The sequence below is a fragment of the Littorina saxatilis genome, linkage group LG1, assembly GCF_037325665.1.
Source record: "Littorina saxatilis isolate snail1 linkage group LG1, US_GU_Lsax_2.0, whole genome shotgun sequence".
NCBI lineage: Eukaryota > Metazoa > Mollusca > Gastropoda > Littorinimorpha > Littorinidae > Littorina > Littorina saxatilis.
The window spans coordinates 27,479,979-27,493,483 of record NC_090245.1 but is presented as its reverse complement, the minus strand read 5'-3'; the positions used below and the strand labels follow the sequence as shown (position 1 = coordinate 27,493,483).

The 13,505-nt window shown below is 43.4% G+C and overlaps 1 protein-coding gene across 1 annotated transcript; it reads left to right on the top strand.

Moving 5' to 3' along the window:
• The first annotated feature begins 6,248 nt into the window (after positions 1–6,248).
• Positions 6,249–11,551, top strand: LOC138962552 (2'-5'-oligoadenylate synthase 1A-like). Its single transcript, XM_070334439.1, has 7 exons — positions 6,249–7,110; positions 7,452–7,536; positions 8,018–8,273; positions 8,838–8,944; positions 10,239–10,307; positions 10,758–10,936; positions 11,407–11,551. The coding sequence occupies exons 1-7, from the start codon at positions 7,007–7,009 to the stop codon at positions 11,525–11,527; spliced, it is 921 nt and encodes a 306-aa protein (XP_070190540.1). The 5' UTR covers positions 6,249–7,006; the 3' UTR covers positions 11,528–11,551.
• The last annotated feature ends 1,954 nt before the right edge of the window (positions 11,552–13,505 follow it).

Sequence of the window (13,505 nt, the reverse complement as noted above, 5' to 3'; positions counted from 1 at the left end):
ATTTCTCCTGCTGTTGTCGTGTCTTCTCTTTACAAATTCTTCAACGCTGAGAATACTGAAAACGGCATCCCAGACTACAGTACTGTTTCCATACGCGAGTTTAGCTTCCCTTGGAAAGTGGCTCGCTCAGGAGGCCTGTTAGTCTGAAACTAGAAGGACAGAGTTCTGAACATAGATGACAAAGACCCCGGAAAGAACAAACATTTCGCGGATGCAGACACAGAAAGACGTCATGAAGAATGGAATGCTTCAAAAGATACAGACTGTGACGATGACTGTGACGTCATTCACATATACCGAGACGTCATTCATAGTTGTTCGTTCACTTTCGTCAAAAAGTAGATCTCTCCACAATGGCTGCTCCTGTGTTTAGGTTTATCAAGCGTGAGTACGCAAAACGTGTTTGTTCTCTCCTCTGTTGAAGCTGTGAGACATAATCGCCATTACGAGCTAGTCGTGTGACAGAGAGTGTTCTTGCACACTCGACTGCTGCTGTTTCACTCCGGCTAAAGCCGTCGTGAAACATCTACAGTCTCGTGTGCAAGAAAACTCTCTGTCACACGACTAGCTCGTAATAGCGGGTAATGTTGGTTTAGGAGCAACGTGACCAAAAAAGATAGGGTCGGTAGGGCGGCTTTTTAAAAATTTAATATGTATTTGTTATTTTTAAAATTTAGTCGATTTTAAAGGAAGTTACTTCCCTTAGTCTCGGTATGGTTCGCAAAATGTGCCAAAAGTTTAGTTTTTGCGATACAGGAAAAAAAAGTTTAGGGGCGGCGGGAAAAAATAGGGTCGGTCGGGTTACCCTAAACCAACATATATATTTTTGTTTGGCCTAAACGACTCCATCATTAACCAGCGTAAAGAAACAGTCCTCCCTGTGTGGCACGTCATCTGAACCACCACTGACTATGTCCAAATGTGTCAGTACATTAGATAAACGCATCCCTCCGCTTGGACACATACCACCCATCAACAGTCTGGCTGCTTCCTGGGCATGGTATGCACGTTTTGCTCAATTCATTTCGCAGATTGACAAAAGTGTCGACCACAGAATCATTTCAGCGAAAAACATTCCCCCACTAAATTGCACAGGAATCAGCCAAGGTGTATACGTCTTATTAAAGGAAGGACGCCATGATCCCAAGAGAAAGGCTGGGCGGATCTATCATGATCTATACAATTGTCTACAAGTAAAGTAAAGAACAGTGCCCCCCCCCCCCCCCTTAACTTATTTTTCTAAAGTCCTAATGTACTTTTTCTTGAAGTTTGAAGGGAAGCGTCGAAACTTTTTCAATATCATTTTTCAACAAATATTGTCCACATTTACATTCAATTCGTTTTAAAAGGTCTTAAACTACTTATTTTTGAAGTTTGAAGAGGGGGGGTCAAAACTGACTGGCCAAGTCAGTTTTGACCGGGGGGTCATTCTGGGCTAGCTAATTTTGACTAGCCCAGAATGACACATCCCCCAAACCTTAGATATACGTAGTTGTATACATATATATGCATAAATATTGTTTCTAAAGGTCTTAATGTACTCATTCTTAAAGTTTGAAGGGGGGTCAAAATTGACTAGGGGGGGTCAAAACTGACTAGCCCAGAATGACCTCCCGGTCAAAATAGGCTAGCCTAGAATGACCTCCCGGTCAAACTGGGCTGTGTCAAAATAGGCTGGGCAGAATCATTTCAGCGAAAAACATTCCCCCACTAAATTGCACAGGAATCAGCCAAGGTGTATACGTCTTATTAAAGGAAGGACGCCATGATCCCAAGAGAAAGGCTGGGCGGATCTATCATGATCTATAATATTGTCTACAAGTAAAGTAAAGAACAGTGCCCCCCCCCCCCCCCCCCTTTAAGAAGAACCTTCGATTTAAGACACACACTATCTTTTTTTTTTAAGACCTTGCTTTTTCAGATTTTCTGTTTAAAACTTCTGTAAATTTACCTGAATTTTTCGTCTCTCCCCTGATTTTCTCAGATTTTTGCAAATCCTAAAGGGCGCAAAGGGGAGGGGCGGGAGGCCACTGCACCCCTCTCCCTCTTCCCCATTAGTGTAAAATGTTTAAAAAAAACAAACTGTGACGGGAATACACTAATAATGTGGAAGTGGAGGTCCACTGTACCCCCATTGGTATAAAACAATTTTTTTTTTAAATGCGACGGGACTACACCCAAAAAGCGAGAGACAGCACATCAGCAAGCGACAAGTAGTACTTATTATAAGCATACAAAGCGCATTGTGAGTTGGTTGTGACACAAAGATTGTGTCTTGCACATTCCGTTCTTGCCTCAACTGGCTGGCTCAGCCTATCGTAATCGTACACCGAAGCAGTGTGTTGCGCTTAGCAGAACATTCAACAAATGGGGTTACAGAGATATAATCGATCTGGAGAAAAATCCAGAGATATTTCCAGTGAAGAGGCGCGTTCACAGACACCTGAGAGTGTGACAGCAGCCTCTCTGCTCACAGCCGCTTCATCCACCCCATAGATGGTGTTCATGTTGGGGTTGGCTGGATCCAGCACGTAGGGGGGGGGGGGGGGGGGCTCAGAGACACCTGAGAGTGTTAGCGGCCTCCCTGCTCACAGCCGCTTCATCCACCCCATAGATGGTGTTCATGTAGGGGTTGGCTGGACCCAGCACGTAAGGGGGGGCTCAGAGACACCTGAGAGTGTTAGCGGCCTCCCTGCTCACAGCCGCTTCATCCACCCCATAGATGGTGTTCATGTACGAGTTGGCTGGATCCAGCACGTAAGGGGGGCTCAGCGATCTATGACGAAAAATCCGAAACATCATTTAAGTAGAAAGACCCAAAAATACTGTAGCCTACTCACGTGGTTAACGAAGACGATACGAACAACACTTTACCTCAATGTTGTTGTTCGTATCGTCTTCGTTAAACACGTGAGTACAGTATTTTTGGGTCTTTTTATTTCTCACTCACGCGCAGTCACCTTCATTGTACTGTTTTCGTCATTAAGTAGGTTTGGCTGATCAGCATCTAGACAATCATTTAGACAGCCGGATCTCATGTCTACAACCTCCCTTTTAACTACAATGCTTTTCTGCCTTTCTTCGACCTTTTCATAAAGAATACAATACTTTTGCAATTTGTTCTATTTTTCCCTTTTTCAGTCATTGCTTTCCCACCTTATCGGATAATCCAGCCATCCCTTGACGTGATGCGCCAGGTACTGATGACAGTACGCTAATCAACCTGCCTTAGTCTTCAAGATATAAACTGAGCAAAAATAATAATTGTACCCATTTTCGTACCCCAACAAAAACATTCATTCCTGCGTCGTTTCATTCAAACTGTATATGCTTCTTCTTCTTCTTCTTCTGCGTTCGTGGGCTGAAACTCCCACGTACACTCGTGTTTTTTGCACGAGTGGAATTTTACGTGTATGACCGTTTTTTACCCCGCCATTTAGGCAGCCATACGCCGTTTTCGGAGGAAGCATGCTGGGTATTTTCGTGTTTCTATAACCCACCGAACTCTGACATGGATTACAGGATCTTTTTCGTGCGCACTTGGTCTTGTGCTTGCGAGTACACACGGGGGTGTTCGGACACCGAGGAGAGTCTGCACACAAAGTTGACTCTGAGAAATAAATCTCTCGCCGAACGTGGGGACGAACTCACGCTGACAGCGGCCAACTGGATACAAATCCAGCGTGCTACCGACTGAGCTACATCCCCGCCCCAAACTTTATATGCCATTAAAGGCCTTTCACTGGCCTACCTGGAACACTTTTCGGATCAAAGATTTCTGTTATAGGTATCACGTGACCGCCGCCGAAGTAAGGGTGCGCCTAAAATTGACCTGACATGAACGTAATGTACATGTAATGCCCACCTGGTGTGGTCGCTGCTGTTGTAGTTGTCGTTGAAGACGATCTTCAAGGACCCGCAGTCCTTCAGCAGTCGCATGACTGCCTGGAACAAGGCGTTGGTGGTCACAGACATGCCTCTGGATGCATGGATGGTTATCAGCTCCACGGTGTAGGAGCGAAGCTTCAGGTCGCCTTTATTTTCATCCTGCACATCATGGTAAAGGTCATTTTAGCACGCGCACACACGCGTACACGCACAAACTGACATACATATATAAAGACAAGCACACGAGCACGCACGAACGCTCGCTTGCACGCACGTACGCACGCACGCACGCACACACGCACGCACGCATGCACGCTCACACATACACTCACACATGTGCGCGCGAGCACACACGCACACAAACACACACACAGAGAAGAGAGAGATTGAGAGAGAGAGACAGAGAGAGAGAGACAGAGAGAGAGAGAGAGAGAGAGAGAAGAGAGAGAGAGAGGGAGAGAGAGAAACAGACAGACAGACAGACAGACAGACAGACAGACAGACAGAGACAGACAGAGTTACACATTTGGGAGGAAGAGTTCAAGTAATTTGTAGCCTGAATCGTCGACTTCTCATTTATTTTCCAAACGATTTATGTTGGTCGAGATGCCGCTTGATCTCTGAATTTGTGGCAAACATACCAGATTCAGCAATTGTGAAGAAGAACAAAATGGGGGGGGGGGGGGTGAAGCAAGAGGAGAGAAACAGAAACAATAACCTTCTTCCACAGATAAAAACAAAGAGATTGCCAACGTTCCAAATTTCAGAATAAAAAAACAAGAAAGGTAAGTTGTTGGAACGTTTGCTACTGAGAACACAATACGTTACATTCAGGGATATTTCGACCCAGCGGTCTTTTAAATGAAAAAGACTTACCTTTAACTTAAAATGACTTCTGGGTCGAAATATCTGTGAAGGTAACGTATTGTGTTGTCACTGAATAACAAATGTTACAACAACTTACCTTTCTTGTATTTTACATTGAGTCAAGTTTTGACTAAATGTTTTAACATAGACGGGGCATCGAGACGAGGGTGGTCGTGTAGTGTGTGTGTGTGTGTGTGTGTGTGTGTGTGTGTGTGTGTGTGTGTGTGTGTGTGTGTGTGTGTGTGTGTGTGTGTGTGTGTGTGTGTGTGTGTGTGTGTCTGTTTGTGTGTCTGCCTGTCTGTCTGTCTGTCTTTCTGTCTGTCTGTCTGTCTGTTTCTTTGTGTGAGTATGTCCGTGTGTGTGTGCAGTCTGTCTCTGTGTCTGTCCGTCTGTCTCTTTTTGTGAGTGTGTGCGTACGTGTGTGTGTGTTAGTGTGTGCGTGCGTGCGTGCGTGCGTGCGTGCGTGCGTGCGTGCGTGTGTGTGTGTGTGTGTATGTGTGTGTGTGTGTGTGTGTGCGCGCGCGCTTGTGTGTATATGTAAGTGTTTATGTGCGTGAAAGAGAGAGAGTGAGAGAGAAAGCAAGAGTGAGTGACAGACAGACAGACAGACAGACAGGCGGAGGTACGGACAGACACACAGTTACACAAACAGAGAGACATGATATGTTGTGTGCTTTTAGAAGTAGGAGAAACACGCACACATACACCGTCAATATGCCTGTCATTGAAATGAATACCAAATGACAAATGATCTACAACTCCGCGTTACCGGAGACGCGGCAATAAAAACCACTGGAATGTAATAGATGATCTTCACCCAAGGTGGAGCTCTATTTTTGGCTATTGCACACAGTGAATTTAACGCTCTGTTTGGAACTAGTTTAAGGTACAGAGGAAGGCAACAAGTAAGCTTAGTTTATGTCTAATTCTTTAGTGTGTCCATTCAAAGTTTAGCATTGAACGATCCGTTTGGTACTAATTGTAGACTTCGCAAGGAAGGTAACGGGTAGTTTGTGTCTAATTCTTAACTGTGAGCTGTCACAGTTAGCGGCATAGAATGTTTTCACCCTACCCAGAGCACACAGAAAAGACAGGAACAGGTTGTCTGTCAACACTGAAACCTGCTTTGTATGTCTCTACTACCTCTTCTTCATTGATCGATCATGCGAGTGAATAATTTATCCTTCTGAAAAGACCAGACCAACTTTAGCACGTGTAGTAGTAGTCTGTAAGTCCCCTTTTTAAGCACGTCAAGTTGTGTGTGTTTCCCTCTGGACGTTTTTCAGTCTGCTCACAGGCAGAACTAAACAGGGTGTACTGTAATGAAGTCAGCGAATGTCCATTACAACAAATTGAATATGGAAAAGAACTGTTGAAGACCGGCGCCGAACTTGCAAGTTCACAATAACAGCATGTTTCACTGGGACAAAGAGAGACGCAACCGTCGCCGGTGTAAAACAAAATTTTTACTCCACGAAAAATTTACTCCGGAGTACAAATTTCGTACAAAATTCTTACTCCGAGTACACCTTTCGTACGAGAAAAGAACTCCCCAAGACACGAAAAAAATACTCCTTCCACGACATTTTTACTCCCCATTTTATTTACTTCCAGTAAAAATCTCGTACGCGAATATGGGATGCGGGCGAAGGGATAATGCCAATATGTGATCTCGCAAAAACGAATGTCGCGCTACCCTCCCTCCACCCCTTCCACCACCAAGACTAACATGGGACAAGGGAGTAAAAATGTCGTACACCTGGCATGGGAAGTATGGTTAAACTGAATTGCTCGTGTTAGGGCGGTGACGTAATTTATTCGTTATTTATTCGTCAGGGGAGTAACATTTTTGTACGAAATGTTTACTCGGAACTCACATGTCGTGGGGAGTAATTTTCTTGTGTAATGGGGGAGTACTTTTTTCGTAAAGGGAGTAACATTTTCGTACGAAATTTTTACTCCGGAGTAAAAATCTCGTGGGAGTAATTTTCTCGTGTTACACCGGGACGCTGAAGAAGAAGTAGAAATATTTGGAAGACTTGGCACAACCATACAGTAATAGCAGCAGGCGTATGCATGGCTTTTGTATTTTATATTTTATCTGAGTCTCTTTGGTATATACGTATGCCTATACGTTGACTGTGGATTCTACTACCAGTGGAACACTCGCTACGCTGTTTCGTGCATACGCAACTCAGTTCAAATGAAAAGTGTGGCAGTCTGAACCCTTCTGGGGGTATTACTCATAACCATGTGTGAAATTCCGACAAAAGTGTTCGACAAAATAAACAACGATGAAAGTCTGGATGATTTTCACGAACGCTGTGTACTGCCAACCAAGGAGGAAATTGTAAGGTGAATAAGCTCGATTTGTCTTTTCTCGCTGGTGTGAGTGGTTGGGTTGTAGGGGCGTAGACAGAGAGCGAGAGAGAGAGAAAGAGAGAGAGAGAGAGAGTGTGTGTGTGTGTGTATGTGTGTGTGTGTGTGTTTGTGTGTGTGTGTGTGTGCGGCAGAGAAAGAGATAGGGAGAAAAGGAGAGAGAGTGTGTGTGTTTGTGTGTGTGTGTGTGTGTTTGTGTGTGTGTGTGTGTGTTTGTGAAACTGTCTTATTTCATTGCTGTTTTTCGTCTTTGAGAATGTAACGACCCTCTGATTATTGACAACCCGTGTGAAATTAATTGTAACCTTGTTTTTCAGCCTCAACAAAGAAGTGGACTCGTTTGTGCGATTTTTGGAGCAGGGGTTTTCCCTGAAGCCCTACAGCATTGCAAGGGTTTTCAAGGTTGGTTGTTTCTGATCCCCCTTATTCTCTTATTTGATAATTTGCTGAATACGGTAGAGAACATGGCATAATCGATGCTGACGCAAGTAATTGTATAATCACACATATTTAACCGTGACTCAATTATTTCAACCGATGAAACGCACAAATTCGTGGAATTCACTGGCGCATCACCTCGGAGTTGACACAAACCAGCAGTAGTAGACCAGTTGAGCAAACATGAAGGAACTAAGTTGTCTCGGAGTGACTGATTTTGTTCTTAGAAGTTATAATGAAACCACACAAAAATTGTTTCAATCACACACACGCACGCATGCACGCACGCACACACAAGCACACATAAACACACACACACGCACGCATGCAAGCACGCACACACAAACACACATAAACACACACACACACACACACACACACACACTTGCAACACACATACACACACCAAATATCCATATCTATGCGCAACTGTGTTCCTACACAGGCAGGCTCCCTGGGCAATGACACAGCCGCGAGAGGGATTGCAGACATAGAGTTGGTGGTGTTCCTCGACGGTCTGTCTAGTGTTCACGACCTGATCACAGCCAGGGCGAAGCTGCTCGACCATCTGCAAGAGGTCGTCAAAGGCTACGATCACTGGCGAAGCGGACTCAAACTCAAGGAAAGGACAACTTTGTATTTGTCCTATGTTCTCTACGGCCACGAATTGACCATTCTTCCAGGCTTTGACATAATGAGCCGTAAGGTTTTTTTCCCTATAATAGTGTGTGAAACGAATAATACAAATGTACACCGCATAAACATTCCGTAGATGAATTCATGTTGAAATGATTTCTCTAGTTCTTTCGCACAATATTTACTATCGATTTGAACGCTTTGGAAGACTATATCATGAAATGCCTAGCATTGAAGAGTACCCACAATCCTGTTTTGTGAAACTGGCAAGAATTTTTTTGCGACCCAGAACGGCACTTCAGATTTACCCTCATAACCCCGTTTTCGTGCAATATATTAAGGTTACACACCTCGTCCTGGATAGCTCGCATATCTTAAGCGGGTAGATTTCCGATATCACCTCGCCAGAGGCTCGGGAATACCTGAAAATCGACCCTCGGAAAAATATGCAAGCTATCCAGGACCCGGAGGTGTGTAATCTATATTTATATGGATGTAATTCTTGTGATCATCTGAATCAAAGATCGGACAAGGAAGCTCTACCTTTTAAAATGAAAAATGCAAGTAGATGCTGTCATATTCATTTGAACAACCTTCGACATAATTGAACCAGATTATGATTTGTGCAGACGTGAAGAGGAAGGAGAGGGTGGTAAGGGAAATAGATGCTGTCGCACAGTACAAGAGCATCGAATTCGTCTCACAGCAGTTCTCTGCCTCTGTGGTCCCACTTCAGGTTAGTCTTTGACACGGAGTGGGTTTATTCTGTGTGTGTGCGTTCGTGTGTGTGTACGTTATTGTGTGTTTCCAATAGAAAAGTAACTTTATTTCAGCAGAATAATAAGTTTAACACATTACAGGGTGGGCCATAAAAAGTGTCCACATTTAATTTGTTACTATTTTTCCTGTAAAGTGATATTTTCTTTTCTGTTTCAGATAGAATTTGAGACAAGCATCTTAGAATTCTTTTAAAGCCTGAATGGATCGCATTCCAGTACAGGAAAGGACCAAAATCGTTGAACTTTACTTTGCTACCAATTCTGTGGTTCTCGCCCAGCGCGCTTTTCGGAGAGAGTTTCCTGGCACACACTGTCCATGTGCGAGAACTGTGAAGCGCCTTGTGGATAAATTCAGGAACACTGGTAGTCTCGCAGATAACAATAAAAGACATAGTAGTCGACCATTTTCTGCTAGAAGTCCACCTAACATTGAAGCAGTAAGGGACCGTTTGCAGGAATCCCCACGAAAATCAACAAGGCGGCTGTCACAGGAAGTCGGTATCTCGAGGACATCTGTACAAAGGATCATACACAAAGACTTTGGATTGTTTCCGTACAAAATACAAATTCTCCAACAACAAACTGATGCAAACAAAAGAGAACGGTTAGAATTCAGTCAAAACATTTCTGAAAGAATTGAAAACAACCCAGGAGTTCTCGACCTCATTTTCTTCAGCGATGAAGCTCATTTTCATTTGAGTGGACATGTCAACAAACAAAACATGAGATTTTGGGCACCTAATCAGCCCCATGAACACATCCAGCCACCACTGAGCCGCGAAAAAGTAACAGTGTGGTGCACAATTGGCAAAGGAGGGGTTGTTGGACAGTGTGTGCCAGGAAACTCTCTCCGAAAAGCGCGCTCGGCGAGAACCACAGAATTGGTAGCAAAGTAAAGTTCAACGATTTTGGTCCTTTCCTGTACTGGAATGCGATCCATTCAGGCTTTAAAAGAATTCTAAGATGCTTGTCTCAAATTCTATCTGAAACAGAAAAGAAAATATCACTTTACAGGAAAAATAGTAACAAATTAAATGTGGACACTTTTTATGGCCCACCCTGTATACTCGCATTTCACTTCATGATTTTTTCGTCTACCTTACCACCCTCTCCCCATTCCCAATCTCATCCCCACCGAAAGCAACCTGTGTTCCCCAACTCTCTAAACCCAGCCTGTTTTTGAAGAGTTAAACCAGTCGCACTTCGAATGTTTAAATATTTCGTTCTCAAATCCTTCGTCTTTTTTTCCAGGTGGATTTTGTTAAAAATTCAGATGAGACTGCGAAAAAAGTTATTCGTCTTCTAAAGCAATGGAAACTGGTATGTGACCTTTGAATCTAGAAATGAAATTGGCAATGGAGAGAGAGAGAGAGAGAGAGAGAGAGAGAGAGAGAGAGAGAGAGAGAGAGAGAGAGAGAGAGAGAGAGCGAGAGAGAGCGAGAGCGAGAGAGCGAGAGAGAGCGAGAGCGAGAGCGAGAGAGAGCGAGAGAGAGAGAGACAGAGAGACAGAGCGATGATTACAGACCACACACACACACACACACACAAATATAAACATTTTTAGTGAATATTAGTGAATATTTGTTCCATTTTTACTTTGATAACATGGTAATTTGAACGTTTTGTCAATAGTTAAAAATTCAAACAAAAAAAAGCGTCCTTGTTTTTAATGTTGATAACATGGGTCAACGTTCGTTCCCTTTTGTTTCAAATGAACTGTTTCCAATTCGAAGCGGAAAACTTTAACCGGCTTTGGGTGTCCTTTTTCAGGAACGAAAATTGACAGGCCTCAGTTCATATACCCTTGAGTTACTTGCGATCCACGCAGCCGGAGCCGACTTCCGAGGCAACACAACAGACCTGTTTGTCAAAGTTCTCATGCTGATTCGAAACTACAGCAGTGTGCGCGTGGCCTTTGACGAGAACTACACTAGCCAGGACTATTTACAGTAAGTAGCATACAGAATTAGGCAACGTGGTGTTTTTTTGTATAATAATAACAATATTTGAAAAACAAAGTGACGTAAGCGACTTTCATCCTCAAACTGAGGTGATGAGTCGAGGATGAACGTCGATTGCTCATTTCAATGCTTATTATTCTCTCAGGCGCCAGGAGACTGGTTCCGCGTAACTCTCACTAATGCTTGATGCAAATGTTGTATACATTTAGATCTTTGTTTCTCAGATCGTAAAAGACCACTTATAAAAAGCAAGAAACAAAATCATATCAAAGAACTAGAACATAATATATGCATAAAGTAAACAAACATGCCTACATAAAAAGGTTAAAAACAAACAAATAAACACACACACAAAATCCGAATACAAAAAAGGAATTAAAATATAAGGAAAAACGAACCCAGTTCTCTTATTAAATGTAGAAGAAATGCCTTGCCACAGATTGTGTCATCGCTTTCAGATACCACGAAATACCATACATCGTGGATGTGGCCAACCCGTTCAACAACCTGATGATCGTCGTCGACATGACACAGGCCAGCCAGCAAGCCGCTGCCACACTTAGATTACGCATCAACTGAAGACCCCCCCCCCCTCTATCTGTCTCTGTCTCTCTCTCTGTCTCTGTCTCGCTCTCTCTCTCTCTCTATCTCTCTATCTCTCTTTCTCTCTCTCTCTCTCTCTCTCTCTCTCTCTCTCTCTCTCTCTCTCTCTCTCTCTCTCTCTCTCTCTCTCTCTCTCTCTACTCTCCGAGTCTCAATACTTTCAAAAAACACCTCTCATTACATTTAATGTCATATTACGAAAAGTCACAGTGATGGAAGACTTCGTTTTTGATTTATTTAATATATATAGCATCAGTGTTTCATCATATCAAAACTCAGTTTGATAACACATTCTAATTTTGTTTGAACATGTTCCTTAAATTCCCAATTCTGAACATGACGTAAGAATTTGTGTAAAGCCTGTAATGTGTACATAGTCCTGTAAAACATGTTCTGCCTTTTTTTTTAATTTTTACTTTTATGTTTATCTTTTGTAAATGATTTACATGTGTATATGTATGTATACGATTAGAGTAGTCCCTCTTTGGGCGAGGGCTGGTTGAAAAGAAGCTAATTTGTTTTGCTTGTGCCAGAACCCTCGTAAAATAAAATTTGATTTGATTTGATCTCTCCCCTCCCCCACCTTGAAGCAAGGGACGCAACTGTTTACAGTGTCCCGAGTCGGAATTTGTTTCCCTTGGATCACAGTCTGCTGCAGCCGTTGTTTTCCGCGCAACTGTTCGCTGTTCGCCGCGTGACTGCAAAGCATGGCCGAATGAATAAAGCAGAATCTGCAAAGTGAAAAAGGAAACGGATTACGACGGAAAACACGAAATAGTTTACTGGTGATAATGAACCTCAAAAGATCAACTGATAATAAGGATCATTCCATACAACAGTTTCTTTGCACAAGATACTGACAATCTTTCAAAAATGTGCACACACGCACACCGTCGTAAAGCGGCCACACTCACTCTCTCGCGCGCGCGCACACACACACACACACACACACACACCGTGGCGCACACACGTACACATTGTACCACACCACCATTTTTGTCTAAATCTCTCTCTCTCAGTCTCTCTCTCTCTCTCTCTCTCTCTCTCTCTCTCTCTCTCTCTCTCTCTCTCTCTCTCTCTCTTTCTCTTTCTCTGTATCATCATCATCATCATCATTATTATTATCATCATCATTCATTTACATAATTACTATATAGGTAGATATGGCAGGTGATGAGGAGGACTTTGAAATTCAAGGCAAGACTGTTGAGAAGGTTTTTAGCAAGTTGAATGTAAAGAAAGCAGTTGGTCCTGATAACATCGGTGGACGAGTTTTGAGATCATGTGCCTGTCAGTTGTCCGCTGTTTTTAGCCGTTTGTTTAGTTGGTTTCTGAAAGATTGCACTGTGCCTAGACTCTGGAAAAACTCTACGATCAGCCCGGTCCCCAAGAACAACAAGCCGCCCAAAACCCTGAATGACTATCGCCCTGTAGCTCTCACCTCTATTGTATTGTTATGAAGTGCTTTGAGCGCATTGTCCTCTTTAGACTGCTCCATCAGGTCAGGCCCCATCAGGATCCCTTCGAGTTTGCATACAAGCAGAACAGATGCGCAGATGACGCCACACTCACACTCTTACACAACGCATACACACACTTAGAAAAACCTGGCTCTTTTGTACGCATTCTTTTCATAGACTTCTCTTCTGCCTTCAACACTATCCAACCCTGCCTCATGGCCCAGAAACTTCTCCGCTACAGCGTGACTCCAAGGCTTATCTTGTGGATTATCAACTTTCTCGTTAACAGAACCCAGTCAGTCCGCTTTCAGACAGCTCTCTCTTCCCTTAGGCTTAGGTCCACCTCCATAGGCTCTCCACAGGGTACAGGGTACAGTCTCCCCTGTGTTGTTCACACTCTACACTAACGACTGCAGTGGCACTGACTCCACCCTTCTTATCAAATATTCAGATGATACAGCGCTAGAAGATCTCTCCAATAGTGACGCAACTTA

Excerpts from the sequence above, each read along its gene's own strand:
- LOC138962552 (XM_070334439.1), top strand. The coding sequence starts at position 7,007 with ATGTGTGAAATTCCGACAAAAGTGTTCGACAAAATAAACAACGATGAA. Across the intron at positions 7,111-7,451 it reads ACCAAGGAGGAAATTGTAAG|CCTCAACAAAGAAGTGGACT; the intron begins GTGAATAAGCTC and ends CTTGTTTTTCAG. Across the intron at positions 8,945-10,238 it reads CCTCTGTGGTCCCACTTCAG|GTGGATTTTGTTAAAAATTC; the intron begins GTTAGTCTTTGA and ends CTTTTTTTCCAG.